Raw genomic sequence first — 14,141 nt, 5'->3', positions numbered from 1 at the left:
CCCCTGGAATAGGGTGTCTAGCTGAGCAACTGGTGCCCCCCCCCAGCAGCCAGTTAGTGACCGGGGGGGTGGTCCCTCCATGGCCAATCACACCAATCAGCGGGGAGGAGTCGTGCACACTAACCGGGAAGCAGTGTTCCCTCTAAGCTGGCTTTAAGAGGGAATAGTGCCTGGAAGTGCTAGCGGTGTGCATGGAAGGGCCAGCAGCACTTTTCCTGGTGCCCCTACTCCACTCCCGCCTACCCCCCCGTGCCCGCTGCCTAAGCACGAAACGCTGCTCCAGTGCTCTGAGGCAGTGCATGTGCACCCCCATGCACCCCCTACGCATCACCACTGCTCTCTAAGGAAGTTGTGGGATCTTTGTCACTGGAGTTGTTCAAGAAGTTGTGCAGGTGCGTGGTTGCACACTGTGAACTATGTAGTGGGTTTTTTTAGTGTGCTTTGAGCTGCCAAGTGAACCACAAGGGCCACTTGGCAAAGTGTTGGAGGTGGAGTTCTATATATTGGCACACACACAAAAAGAAGTCATTGGACAAGCTGTTCAAAAAGTGGTTGATCTAGGGCTATGTCTGTGTTCTACTATGCATATTTTCTATGCTTCTGGGCTTTACCAGTTGCCACAAGGGGCTGAGAAGCAATTTTTCCCCTCCTGCTGCTACATTTGCTTCAGAAGCATTAAGTGTTGGCTGCAGCCATGGCTGTGGCTTTTAACTGAGGTCCCTTCCTCAGCCCTTCCTTGCCCTTGCTTATGCTAGTACTTAAACCAGAGATTCCTGGCTAGAGGCTATTGCCCCTCCACTTCGGGTCAGAATGACTGGTATATTTTCAGTAAGTAAGCAATTTTACCTGTGGGATTTTTGCCTTCTTCTAAAGTACCAGGGGTTGGGGGTGGCCCTCTGTAACAGCACTGGGCCTCCATGATGCCCCCTGGTGGCCATATGGCTCCTGCCTGGCTCATTCTCTAAGACAGGCTTGTCCAACATACGGCCCATGGGCTGCGACGGGAACCCCTTGTCCCTCCCCCATCCACTCAGCAGCTTCCTAATGGCTGCTGAAGGGCTGAGGAAGGGACACGGTTCCCACACGCACCGCGTCAGCTTGACATTGCCCACACAGTACGGCTCCTCCCCTCCCCCCTCATTTCACTGTGTCCCTTCCTTGCCCCACCCCTCCCTTCTCCATTTGCATGCCAGCTCCTCCCCTCTCCCACATTGCAGGGTTTCCGTTCCTAGCCCTGCCCCTCCCCTCATTTGCATGCCAGCCCCGCCCTGCTCTGGTCCCCACCGGCCGCATGGGCTGGAGCAGGTCGCAGCGTAGCGGGTGGGTGGACGCAGGGGGTGCGGATGCCAGCGCAGAGGGATGCTGCAGCCAGGCCCACGGGAGATGCTGCTGTCGCTGTTGGGGTGGGAAGCAGGCGCCACTCCCACCTCCCTGCATCCCCCCCACGCCCGCAGACATCACACTGGGGGTGGTGAGTCACAGACCCCGGGAAGGGAGGGACCCCTGCCGCTTGGGCTCGGGCTCAGGCTTGGGCTGCCCCAGGGGACAGGGAGCAGGGGGTGTCCCTGTGTGGCAGGCCAGTAGGGGGTGCTCCTGTGTTGAGCCACCCACCTCACTGCACCCAACCACCTTCCAGGCTCCCAGTGCCTCCCTAGGGGTGCCTCGCGTCTGGCTGACCCCCTTCCTGGAACACACTTGCTAGCCTGGGGGTAATGTATGCTGCCACCACCCTGAGAAGGGACCCTCTCGGACCTGTGTCCTTGGGGAAACACAGGCCTAATAACCCTACGGGTGCTTGACCCAGTACAGACACTTGGGGCACTTCCCCAAGTTGGGGGCCAAAAAGGAAAGTCTCCCTTAGTCCACAGACCTAAGGGGCCTCTTAGGCATAATTTAGACCCACCCCTCAATAAGTCTCCTACACTGGTTACAGAGGAGAACTTTATTGATTACAGGGGTAGGGTGGAAATAGGGTACAAGATATAGCAATATCATAGAAATCCCATAGAGCAAAACAGTCTGGCTGAGGTAGCCTTTTGATCACGCGTCTGAGTTACTGCCAGCTATATATCTAACCAGATCTCGAGTAGCTTACTCACAAGCATCATCCAGAGGCTGTTGGAGATTCCCTCTGGAGGCAGGCTGTTCCTAGCTCATGAGTTATGGGGGAGAGAGCCAGTTTCAGATGGTCAAGTTCCTCTTTGAGTCCCCCGCATGGCTGCTGCACCCTCCTCTTGGGCAGTCTTAACTTATATAGCCCCTGTTACCTTATTTACCTGGTCCAATGGAGGCCAGCACCTCTTGGCTGTCAGCCAACCAATTTGAAGTACATCACTAGTTGCCCAGCAGATTTTAGCCCACCAGGTAGAAGCCCCTCACCCAGGTAGCTGATACCAGTCATGTAGGCAGAGGGAGCAGGTTTCCCCCCTCCCTCAGGAATGTAGCCAGCTTAAGTTACCTAAACAGATAGGGTAAGGGTTTGTCTCCTCTGCTGGGCCCATCCTAATCAAATTGTCACAGCACAGAGATTTTGGGGAGAAACAAAGGTGGCTTCCTGCCACACCCTGTACATCCCACACACCCCTGTAGAGTCCCCACGTGAACCCTGGCTGCTCAGCCCAGGTGAACAGGTGTGGGATCATCCTCGAGGCCTCCCAGGTGACACGGAGGACACGGTGGGGTCAGGCGGCACCCCTTGACTCCTGTACCCCCAGGCTGCAGCCAGACTGGACAGGCCGCACGAGCACCTGCTCCTGCCAGACCACTGGGTGATAAAAAGGTCATGATCCGGCCCCACGTTCAAAAAGGTTGGACACCCCTGCTCTAAGAGCTTCCTTGCTCATCAGACCTCATTCTTATTAAAATTTGGGAAGGGAGGGTGCTTACAAATCTTAAGAGTGGCCCCTTGTCAACAGGTCCCTCCCATACCCTTTTGGCTCCAGTTTGAACCCCGGGCACCTGTAGCCTTAAAGGCTGATTACGTGGCTCCAAGCTCCCTATACACCATGTTTATGCCTCATAGATGTCACTGTACTATCACTCTCCCTTTTACGGGTCTTGGCCTTATCAGCCTCTGCCCCTTTTCTCTTGCTGGGCCTTTTAGCTCAGGCCCACGGTACCAGACTTAGCTTCTGGGCTCCAGCCTTAGTCCTGCCCCTTTGGGCTCTAAGTTAGCCCCTCTCAGGCTTTGGGCCCCTGGCCCTATTTCTGCCCTCCTTTGGGTACTGGGCCCTGTCCCGGGGCCTATCCTTTCCAAGGCCTGCCTTACCAGGCTATGGGTTCACCTGTCCCTGTTCCCACACTTTGGACTTGCTGCCCACCCAGGTTCCAGGTCTCCAGGCCAGGTCTTGCTGCCTTCCCAGGTCCCCAGGCTCTGCCCCTCTCTGGACTCACTGCCCTCCTGGGCCCTCCCCTGCCCTGCCCTCTGCCCTGCCCCCAGCCCTAGCCTCTGTCCCACCCATAGGCCCCAGGCTCTGACTGTGCCTTAAGTCTGTCTCCAGTAGGGCTCAAGGCAATCATGTGCCCCTTGGGCACTAATGGGACATCCAAGCCACCCCTCCCAAATCCCTTCCACAAGCCACCAGTAAAAACTGTAAACTCAGTAGGAAGCCCTCTAGCAGGCACCACTAAAATCCTCTGGGACCTAACCTAGATAATGGCAACCTGCCTACATACCAATGGGTCCTTTTTACCTTGGGTGGCATTCCCTTGTTCCCAGGCCTGCAGAGCTGCTTACCCAATCTTGCAATGTTCTTAGAAGCCTGGATGCAGCCCCATTACCAAGAGCTCTTTTCTCTGCAGCTCTCAGGACTAGACTGTATGACTAGTTCAGGCCCTGAACTTATATGGCTCAAGCCAAAACCCCTTCTGGTCAGGCAGTTCTCTAATTAGCACCTTCCTCTCCCTCTCCCCCCCGGCTCCGCCACAAGCTGCTTCTCAAGCAGACTCTCTTGAAAGTAACCAATGCCCTAAGCACCCTGTCATACCCTCTTCCTGGGATCTCTTGAGCATATTTTAACTACCTTTGTAGCAGCAGGATGTTGTCCACCTGCTTTGCCTGTGGCACAATAGGGTGTTATGTCTTGTATTGTATCTGGATTGACTGTGTAATTTTGCTAGGAGGTTAGACAATGGATCTGTGTAGGATGACTTGGATGGGAATGATCCTACTACTAACAGGGAGTTGGACTAGATGATTTCTGGAGGTCCCTTGCAGCCCCACTTCTCTGTGATTCTGTGATGCTTGGTAAAATGCAAAATTCTACAACTGTGGAACCACTGAGCTCCGGGGTCTGAACAAAGGACTGGTCTCCCCTCTCAGAATCAGAGTTTCAGGATTTCTTCAGATTCCAGGCATACATCATGGACTCATAGAATCAATGAGTCAGAAGGGACCTAGATAGATCATCTAGTCCGACCCCCTGCCATGGGCAAGAAGGAGCACTGGGGTTGGCAGTGGTCATAAGACCCCAGCCAGGTGCCTATCCAGTCTCGTCTTGAAGATTTCCAGGGAAGGTGAGAGCACCACCTCTCTGGGAAGCCTATTCCAGGCTCTGGCCACCCTTACAGTGAAGTAGGTCTTCCTAATATCTAACCTAAACCTATCCTCCCTCAGCTTGTGGCCATTGTTCCAGGTGACTCCAAGGGGGGCCTTGGTGAACAAGGGCCCCCCAGGAATCAAATATTTTCATGGGGTTTTTCTCCACAACTGAAGAACTAGAAATAGCATTTAATTTTAAATAAAAGCTGAGAGACTAGAACACAGTTTTGTAACATGATAAATAGGCATCATACTACATATAGGATCCCTGCCAATGAGCACACAGACATTGTATTCATGTCAGCCAGGAGTCCGTAAGACTCCTGGCTGACATGAATTTAGTGGTGTGATGGGATCAGATCCTGGATCCCAACAATTCTGCATCCTATGTGCATGACTAGCCACATAATTTTGGGCATCAGGGATCAGATCCCAGTTGCACCTTTTCAATTTGCCAATGCAGGTAGAACACTCTACCTGCACCAGCTAGTCAAAAGCTGTGCATGATGCAACCCCGCATGGGGCTAGGTATGCACCTCTGCACATGCCAGATGTGGGGAGTCAAACAGCTCTCCTTGCCTAGCCCTTGCAGGCCCCTTGGGTAGTCCTAGTCCAGTGCAAAACCCTGCACGGCCCTAGTCCCAATTGCAATCAGCACACCACACATTCAATGCACCATACAAACCAGGCACAAAGGTGTTCTAAGTTATATGTGCAACATCTTTGTGGTTGGTTATTTATTTTATGAGGTCATCCATTGGTTGAATGTGTGGCAAGTTGCCTTTTATGGTGAGATTAACACAATCACACTGTAAATGTAATATCTGCCAGGCGCTTAAGCAATGTGTACACACACACACTTCATCGTCACTACAGAAAATTCTCTCTTAAACCACCTGGTCTAAGAGAATAGGGCTTGCTGGGCTCCCTTTCTCAGGCTACCACTTATCAGGTGCCCATGTGGCTCCAGTAACAAATGGCATAACTCTGTTCATTGCATGTCTTCCTGTTCCTACAGATGAAGGCTCAGGGCCACCTGGGGCAGTTTATGGGATGGTAAATTTCCTTCTAAAGTGAGAAACTTAAAATACAAGTGCAAGGCAGATCCACAAAAGAAGGACCAGGAGATGGGAATAGCATTGGAAGAGATGGGACTGGGCCCGAAGGAACATGAAAAGAAATAGGACTTGGGAAGGGGGAATTCTCTATTTAGCTGTGTTTCACATTATGAAACTAATTGAACATACACATACACCCAAGTGGCTATTTCCATGTCTGAAAAGCTACAGTTTTGTTCATAGGTCCTTATGTGGCTTCCTGTCTTCCCAATTTGCCTACAGAGCAGGAGTTTCACCACTCACTCCCAAGGGCTTGCCACATGCACTCAATTGCTGCAGAAGCTCAGAGTCTGATTCAGCATGGACTTGGACTTTCTGGGCCAAGATCATTTCAAAAAGTGTACTCATTTCTGAAAGAAAGGTGCTGGTCAGTCTTGTCCCAGGTGCATTCGCGTCATATCCAATAGCTTTGCCAAATGTCTTGAAGGTTCTTGGTTTGTCCTGCACTATGAATTCCTGGTCCCAAGATGAGTGCAGAGAATCAGGGGAAAAAACATTGTCCTTGTAGCTATTAGCCAGTGGCAGAGAGAGCCGAGCCATCCACTCTGGATCTACTGCTGTCAGCCTTTCAAGGGTCATCCCTAGAGAAAGCAAAACACAAGAAACAAAAGTAACTACTGAATCTGAGCACTCTTTGGAGGAAGAAAAAGAGTCTGAGAAAAGTGTCCTAAACCAACTGAAAGACAGCAGGATACGTTGTGAGCAGGGGTGAGATGGAAGGTAAGACTATCAGCAGTACAGCCAGCTTCAGTTGTACAACACTCAGGAAAGGGATTTAAAAATTAAGTTTTAAAATAAATGTCAGGTCCCTTTGCTTGATCATTTGGATTTTTAGAGGCTACATGTAACAGGGCAATCTGCTCCTCCTTAAAGGAACAGTCAGCCCTGTTAAGAAAGCCCAGCTGTGGGACATTTAAGTAAGCAGAGAGTGTCCCACTGGGAGCTTTAAAAGCTGCCAGAGGAGTAAGCAAAAGGAGAAGGGAGCAAGTTGTGAAGGGAATTAGCATGCTGCAAAGAGGAACCAGGCTGCTGTGCTGGGGAAGAATAACAGGGGCTCCCGCTCTAATATCTAGGACAGGGCAAAGAGATATTTTGTCCATTTAAAAGACTGAACTTTGCTCAAGAGGACTGGCTGAGGAGCTCCTACAGAAGTAAATTCCCAAACAAAAGCCAGCAAGATAAACAACATGTGTACACCGTGTTTCAAAGTTTTCTAACTCTTGTGGTCGCACAGTAAAAATGTGTTTTATAAAAAGCTGAGATTTGGCACATTCAGATTTGGCTCCAGTAGCATTAAGAAAACATTGAACAGTACAAGAGTAACAAGAATTTGTGTAACCAAGAATTCTGCAGGCACTTGCAGCCTGTGTTATGAGCCACCTCTGGAAGATCTTTTCATGGAAAATGTTAGCTCCAAGTCTTTTCTATGCTGTCAGGAAAAAACAAAACAGACAACTCTATACGGACTTACCTATATTCTTCCACAGTTCATGCTGTTTTGTATTGCCTAGGCTAGGGGGTGGTCCATTTTCTGCTGCTAGCTAAGTATTCAGCCCTTTCCTAAGAGTTAAAGTGGCAATGGTGGGTTCTGTGCTGTAGTGCATTGTGGGTTCAAACCCAGCTGAAGATTGGGGGGGAAGGTGCTTCCATTTCTTGCAATACATTCTTAAAAATTAATTATGAAAGCTTTGTAATAATCAGATTAGTGTTACAAAAAATAATCAAGCACTTGAAAGTTAAGAAGTACTAGATTTTCTCTCTGACATATCCCCTATCCTGTCCTTATCAGTACATTCAGTTTAGCATTATGGTATTCCTGGGAAGACAGTCTCTGAACTTAGATAATAATAAGGAAGAATCCTTTTCCATCTTTTAGGGCACATGTTTGATATTCCAACCTCAAACAAGGCAGGTGGCAGCTATTTCCATACCAAAGTAGTGCTGGGATAGTTTGAATATATTCTGGCCTGATCTTCCCCTCATTTACCCTGGTTTTAATGTCATTCCTGACTTGCCAGTAGTGTTCAGGTGCAGATCCAGAGGGCAAATGGCAGAGCAGATGCACCCCCACCTTTGGCTGGGTCTCATGTGAGCTTTCAGTGCAGGGTCTGTCCAGAGCCCCCGGTTTTAAGCACATCCCGAGCCCAGGGGCTGAGTACTTCCACCAACACTCATCCCATCATTTCCCCTGCTGCTGAATTCAGTGGAAAGGGGAAGACTGAACAGCAGCAACCTTCATCCCCTGAGCTCTTGAGCTGTGAGGTCACCCCATCCCAATCAGCTAAGCCCACTGAGCATATTGAGCACTGGCAGGAGCCCACACTGACCAGGCAGTGAACTTGAAGCTCACTGTGCATGCACAGCACAAGTATGGGAGTGCATCCTTCTTCCCTCATTCTTGAATCTACTGGTGGGATTACTTCTGCTTTACACCAGGAAGATCAGTGTAAGGGAACTGGCTGGAGTCACAATATTTCTCTATTCTCAAATATTTAATTTTGCCATTATTTCTGACCAATGTTCTTTCATTTGCGGGAAAGACGGTTCTGTCTGCCTTTCAGCAATGGTTAAGGGATCAGTCTAGTGCTCACAGAGTTTAGACTGTGGGTTCAACACTTACACAGCAGCTTGCTGTGATGAGCTTAGCACATTAGTTTTCTTCGCTGCAAGTAACATGCCAGAGTACCACAGGCAAGCCTGAGCTAGCTTTTGCTTTGCATGAACACAAATGGCACTTCCTTCCCTCCCCACCAACACAGGAAGTGAATCCTCTCGTGTGTGTGTGTGTGTGTGTGTGTGTGTGTGTGTGTGCGCGCGCGCACACATGGGAGGTGCAAAATCTGAGTGTGCAACATTTCCATCCCCTCCAGCCCTCACCCCATACTGCCCCTTCCTGATGGTTTGGGTTCCTGCCAAACTATTGTTTTCACAGTTATCTAGTTGGCTGTTCCCACCTTACTGTTTGAGTAGGAACTACCCTGATACAAAAACTTTTCTGTGAGCTGAGTTACTATGGATGGATCCAGACAAGCACAGATATTTGTTTCCCTGGGGACAAGTAGCAGCGGCACACCTTGTGCCACTGCTACTTGTCCCCAGAGAATGCCTGTGCTATGCGCATTCTGGCATGTGGCTGGTTACCCCAGATAGGGTAGGGGAGGTTAAGACCAGCAACTGTGCTGGCCCCAGCAGTGTTACCTGAGGTCCTGGGGGCCTGCCAGGGCTGCAGTCATGATGGGAAGCCTGACCAGCAGCTGGAGCAGAGCTCCAGGTGGCCAGGCCCTGGTTTTGGGCAGCACACACTGCCACAATATGCACCACTCTACTTTTTTTTTGGTGTGGGTTTTTCTGATCCCAGGATCTCCTGAAGTCAATCCCTCCTCCCCCCCACCATGCTGCAAGGTAGCAACATGGAAAATGCCTGCATGTGTGGTGTATGGCGCTACGCCTGTGCTGCATGTCTGTGCTCATCTGGACACAGGTTATGGGTGGAGACAGACATCACCTTTTGTCACCTTTGTGCCACCATAACATTTTTTATGACAGCTGTGAGAGGGGCAGTAAAAGCCCCTCTAGGATGTCCCAGACCTCCACTCCAGGCACCCCAATACTCACTACAGAGATGGGGTCAAGTGGCAGCTGGGGAGAACCACGGATGCAGGCTCCACAAGTCTGGAGCTGCCTGAGGCTGCCGATCGGCGTGGGACTGGGGTGGAGCCCCGGAGAAACACAGGAGGCTCAAAAGGCAGCTGAGAGAACAGCTGTGAGGCTGGCAAGGGAGGAGTGGGATGCCAGCATGGAAACACCGGCGGAAGAGAGGAGGATTGCCCGGCCGGAGGAGAGAAGAGAATGCAGAGGAGACGGGAAGGCTCTGGCGGGGGAGAGAGGAAGCCCAAGCCTGAAAAGCCAGGGGACGTTTGGGAGCAGCACCGCAACAGGTACGGTAGCGGAAGATGGTGGCAGGGAGCTGCTAGCCTGTGCAAGCAGCCCAGCAGAGAAGGAGCAGCCCAGTGAGGGAACTGCATGCCTCATCAGCTTGGGAACAGCCAGGGAGTGACCCCAGGTCAGTTGGGACCCAGAAGCGGTCGTGCTGGGGAGACAAATCAGGGTGGGTAACGGGGCAGCTGCCCCCCACCCTCCATAGTCCCTGGGAGAAAAGGGATGAGCGAGCCCCACTTCTTTTTCTTTCTTTGTTTGAGTGACCAAGCGGACACTGGGAGACAGGATTCCAGGGGCTCGTTGGCAGAGGCCGGATGTTTTCTGTTGGTTCATTTTTGTCATGAATCCAAAGTGGGACCATGGGCAGCTTGACTAAGTGGCTGGGAGCAGACGTGTCCAGCCAGCCATGCATCCAAGCACTTGCAAATGTTGCAGGCATGCCCCAGAACAACCTACAGCCCCTACTAGAAAAACTATGTGGACAAATTGGAGAGTCCAGCAAAGGGCAATGAAAATGGTTTAGGGGACTGGGGGAAACCATTACAAGAAGTAATGGTTTCAAGTTGCAGCATAGATTTCATAGACATTAGATCTGGAAGGGACCTCAGAAGATCAAGTCCAGCCCCCTGCCCCAGGGGCAGGAAGTCAGGTGGGGTCACAGGATCCCAGCAAGATAAATGTCCAATTGACTCTTAAAGGAATCCAGAGTACCACCTCTGATGGCAGTCTGTTCCAGGTCTTGGGGGCTCAGACTATAAAGAAGTTCTTCCTTATGTCCAGCCTGAAAAGGTATTGGATAAGTTTGTGACCGTTTGACCTTGTCATCCCATGGGGCGCTCTGGTGAACAGGCACTCCCCCAGATCCTGATGTACACCCCTTATACTTATAGGCAGCCACCAGGTCCCCCCTGAGCCTGTGCTCTTCCAGGCTGAAGAGTCTCATAGCTCTCAGCCTCTCATCATAAGGCCTGTTTTCCTGCCCTCTGCTCATGCACGTGGCTCTCCTCTGGACTGTCTCAAGCTTCTCCACATCTTTTTTAAATTGAGGAGCCCAGAATTGGATACAGTACTCCAGCTGTGGCCTCACCAAGGCCGAGTACAGTGGGAAGATGACATCCTGGGATTTGCTACAGAAGTATCTATGGATGCAAGCCAGTTTTGCTCATTTTGCCAGCTGCAACACTGCATTGGTGGCTCATATTCATCCTGTAGTCAATCATGACCCCCAAGTCCCTTTCGGCCGTGGTGCTAGCAAGCATAGCACTGCCAAGCCTATAAGCATGCTGTGGGTTTTTCTTCCCAAGGTGGAGTACCTTCAACTCTGAAAAATGCAAGGCCATCAGGTTTTCGCCCACCCATTTTCTGAACCTGCCAAGGTCGGCCTGTATCACCATCCTGTCCTCAGATGTGGACGCTTTACCCCAAAGTTTGGTGTCATCAGTGAACTTGACCAGTCTGCTTCTGACACCAATGTCCACATCATTAATGAGGATGCTGAAAAGGATAAGCCCAAGGACAGAGACCCCACTGGTCATGGTGCACCACAATGATTAACTTCTGTCAACTACCACTCTCTGGGTCTGACCTCGAAGCCAATTTCCCAACCAGCGGACTGTGATGTAGCCGAGGCTGCAATTGGCCAGTTTTTCTATAAGACAATCATGGGATACCAGATTGAAAGCTTTTTTAAAGTCAAGATATGACATCAATCTCTTCTCCCTTGTCCAGGTGATATATCACCTAGTCATAGAAGGAGTTGAGATTGGTCAGGCAAGACCTACCTGCAAAAAACCTGTGCTGGCTATCCCTCAAGAAGTTGCCTGCAGCCAGTTTGTCAAGAATAGTCTCTCATGATTTTCTCCCAAGATCTTCCTGGGGACGGAGGTCAAGCTGATGGGCCTGTAGTTCCCCAGATCTCCTTTCCTCCCTTTCTTGAAGATAGGCACCACATTGGCCTCCTTCCAATAGGCACTTCGCCTGAGCACCATGAGTTCTCAAAGATCTGTGCCAGTGGCCAAGTTATGATGTTTGCCAGCTCCTTAAGTCCCTTAAGCTGGGGTGTAAGCTGTCCGAGACAGCTGACTTGAAGGTGTCCAGCTGCTCAAGGTGTTCCTTCACATGGTCAACATTAATGAAGGCCAACAGTTCTCCCTTGCCCTGGCTGTCCCATACTGTAGAAAGCAGCGCCGTCCCTTAGGGCTGGTGAAAAAAAACAATGCAAAATACCCGTTGAGCAGGTTGGCTTTTTCCTGGGCATCGGTTATCAGTTGTCCCATATGGTTTAGCAGGGGTCCAATGTTACCCTTGCTTTTCCTCCATCTCCCCACATATCTAAAAAAGAACTTTTTATTATTCTTGATACATGCAGCCAGGTGGAGTTCAGTCGCAGCCTTGGCTTTCCTGGTTCACTCCCTACAGGTCCAGACCAGTGCAGAGTACTCTTCCTTTGGGGTGGATCCAGCCTTCCATCCTTTATAGGCCTTCCTTTTTAGACACAGGAGGTCTACTAGTTCCCTGCAGAGCCAAGGGGGCTGCTGTGCATTTTGCTGCCTTTTCTCCAAGACATGACAGACATTGCTTGTGAAGTTTAGGTTAGATATTAGGAAAAATCTCTCACATGATGAGGGTAGTAAAGTACTGGAACAGGCTACCCAGCGGGGTCATGGAATCTCCATTCTTAGAGGTTTTTAAGACCCAGGTAGACAAAGCTTTGGCTAGGATGATATAGTTGAAGATGGTCCTACTTTGAGCAGGAGGTTGGGCTAGATCAGTGTTTCCCAACCTTTCCCAGCCCAAGCCACACTTACATTAATACAAATTTTCTGCATCACACCTGTTAAGGCATTCCTCTTCCTCATACCTCATTCTGTGGCAAACCTGTTCATTTCTGATGGCACACTTTTGTGCCGCGGCAAACTGATTGGGAAACACTAGACTAGATGACCTCCTGAGGTCCCTTCCCACCCTAATTATCTATGATTTAAGGGGAAAATTGATGATGATCCATAAGCTTCTAGCAGAAACTGCCTTGTATAGCCAAGCATGTTTTATAAAAAGTATCCATTACAGCAAGACCTGTAACTCAGTCACCTTCGTTTCCAAGTGAGCACCCTAACAACCAAGCAAAAGAAATGTTCATTGTCTCTCTCTCTAACACACACACAATTTAATTTTTCAAAGCAAAGTTAAACAGTTTGAAGAGGCAAGATGAATAAAACCCAAATCCTGGTGGGTAATGCAGTCATCCGAGAGATGTGGGTCAAAATTTCCTCAGGTAGAGAAGTCGTCCATCTCCTTGGTGATCCTTTTTTTTCCCCAATGTCCTGGAATTAAGGCCGAGTGGCAGCACTACTTCCTCCTTCGGCTGAATACTGTGGAAGGTCAGATTCAGTGAATGTGCTCTAAGCAGGCCAACAGTAAAAGCCCCCCCTAAAGTCAAGACAAGCAAGTAATGTCTGAAGGCCAGATCCTGGCAGGATTCAGGCATTTGCCAAACTCCAAAATACTCAGCACTGGCCCAAAAGCAGACACTCAGGCAGTTTGGTAAATTTACTGGCACAAATTGAGGTGCCAATTGATTTTAAAGGGAAAGCACCAGGTAAGCAGAGGCTCTGCAGAGCTAGTGACATAAAAGTGACAGTGCTCTGGGAGTGTTTTATTTGGAGCAGCTTTGAGAGCCACTCTAATTGAAGTGCCTGGAGCAGCATATGTATCTGCATCCCATGCTGAAAAGTGGCAGTGGGGGTGCTTTCAACTAAAGCTCATTCAATGAGCTCTAGTTAAGTGCCCCTGCTGCCTTTTTCAGCACAAGAATGCTGATGCACATGACACTGGAGTCTGCTGGAGCACAGTAATTACCATACTCTAGCAGACTCAATTAACTGAATTTGTTCCAACACGCTGTAATTAAAGTATGTCACAGCAGCCTTGATGCATGTGTATAGGTACTATTAAGCCTTTTTCTGGATCTACACTTAGTGCTTCTCAGAGTTCTGCCTGTCCCCTTGTGTCTGTAGAAAACTTGTTGCTTAGGTCATTTTTCTCCTCTCCAGGTGATATTTTTTAGCACCAGTCATGAAAGATACTCCTACAGCAAAGACAGGTGTCCTCTGATCCAGCTTGGTGTTCCAAGAGCTCATTCAACTTGTATTTAATTGAATTAGATGCCTCTTTGAAAAACAAAGGGGTTTATGCAGTATCTCCCACCACTGTGGAAGGCAGATATCATGAACAGGTAAAAGAAACTGTTAGAAATATTATTAGGAATGCATAATGAATAGAGTGTTGTTAGGACTGCACAGTTTGCATCTCGTACCTGATACGGAGAAACCCCACCAAGGACATTCCTCCCCCCGCTTTTGGCCAATTTGCTAGTTTTTCTTATACTAAATCACTCTCTACCCCCACACTCCCCCTGACAATTCACATGCAGATTACAGAAGCTGGAATTCAACTGACTGTGTCCTTGAAAGGGGGGGGATTTCAACTCTTGGTGACCTAGAGAGCTTTCTGAGCGTGCATAATTAGCTGATGCATATATGCCT

The 14,141-nt window shown here is 49.7% G+C and overlaps 1 protein-coding gene across 4 annotated transcripts in view; it reads right to left on the bottom strand.

Annotated features, from left to right (window-relative positions):
* Nucleotides 1-5,729: 5,729 nt before the first annotated feature.
* PCDH12 (protocadherin 12) overlaps nt 5,730-14,141 on the bottom strand; it is a 27,912-nt gene continuing 19,500 nt past the window's right edge. For 2 of the 4 annotated variants that reach the window (XM_019550753.1, XM_019550755.1), the window contains one exon: nt 6,153-6,239. In XM_019550753.1, the coding sequence (XP_019406298.1) occupies nt 6,234-6,239 (6 nt within the window). In that variant the 3' untranslated portion in view covers nt 6,153-6,233. Of the gene's footprint in view, nt 6,240-14,141 lie in introns of all 4 variants that reach the window. The other 2 variants (XM_019550752.1, XM_019550754.1) reach the window with 2 other exon arrangements.

The sequence above is a fragment of the Crocodylus porosus genome, unplaced genomic scaffold (assembly GCF_001723895.1).
Source record: "Crocodylus porosus isolate Cpor-Errol unplaced genomic scaffold, CroPor_comp1, whole genome shotgun sequence".
Taxonomy (NCBI): Eukaryota; Metazoa; Chordata; order Crocodylia; family Crocodylidae; genus Crocodylus; species Crocodylus porosus.
This window is presented reverse-complemented; position numbering and strand designations above follow the sequence as displayed.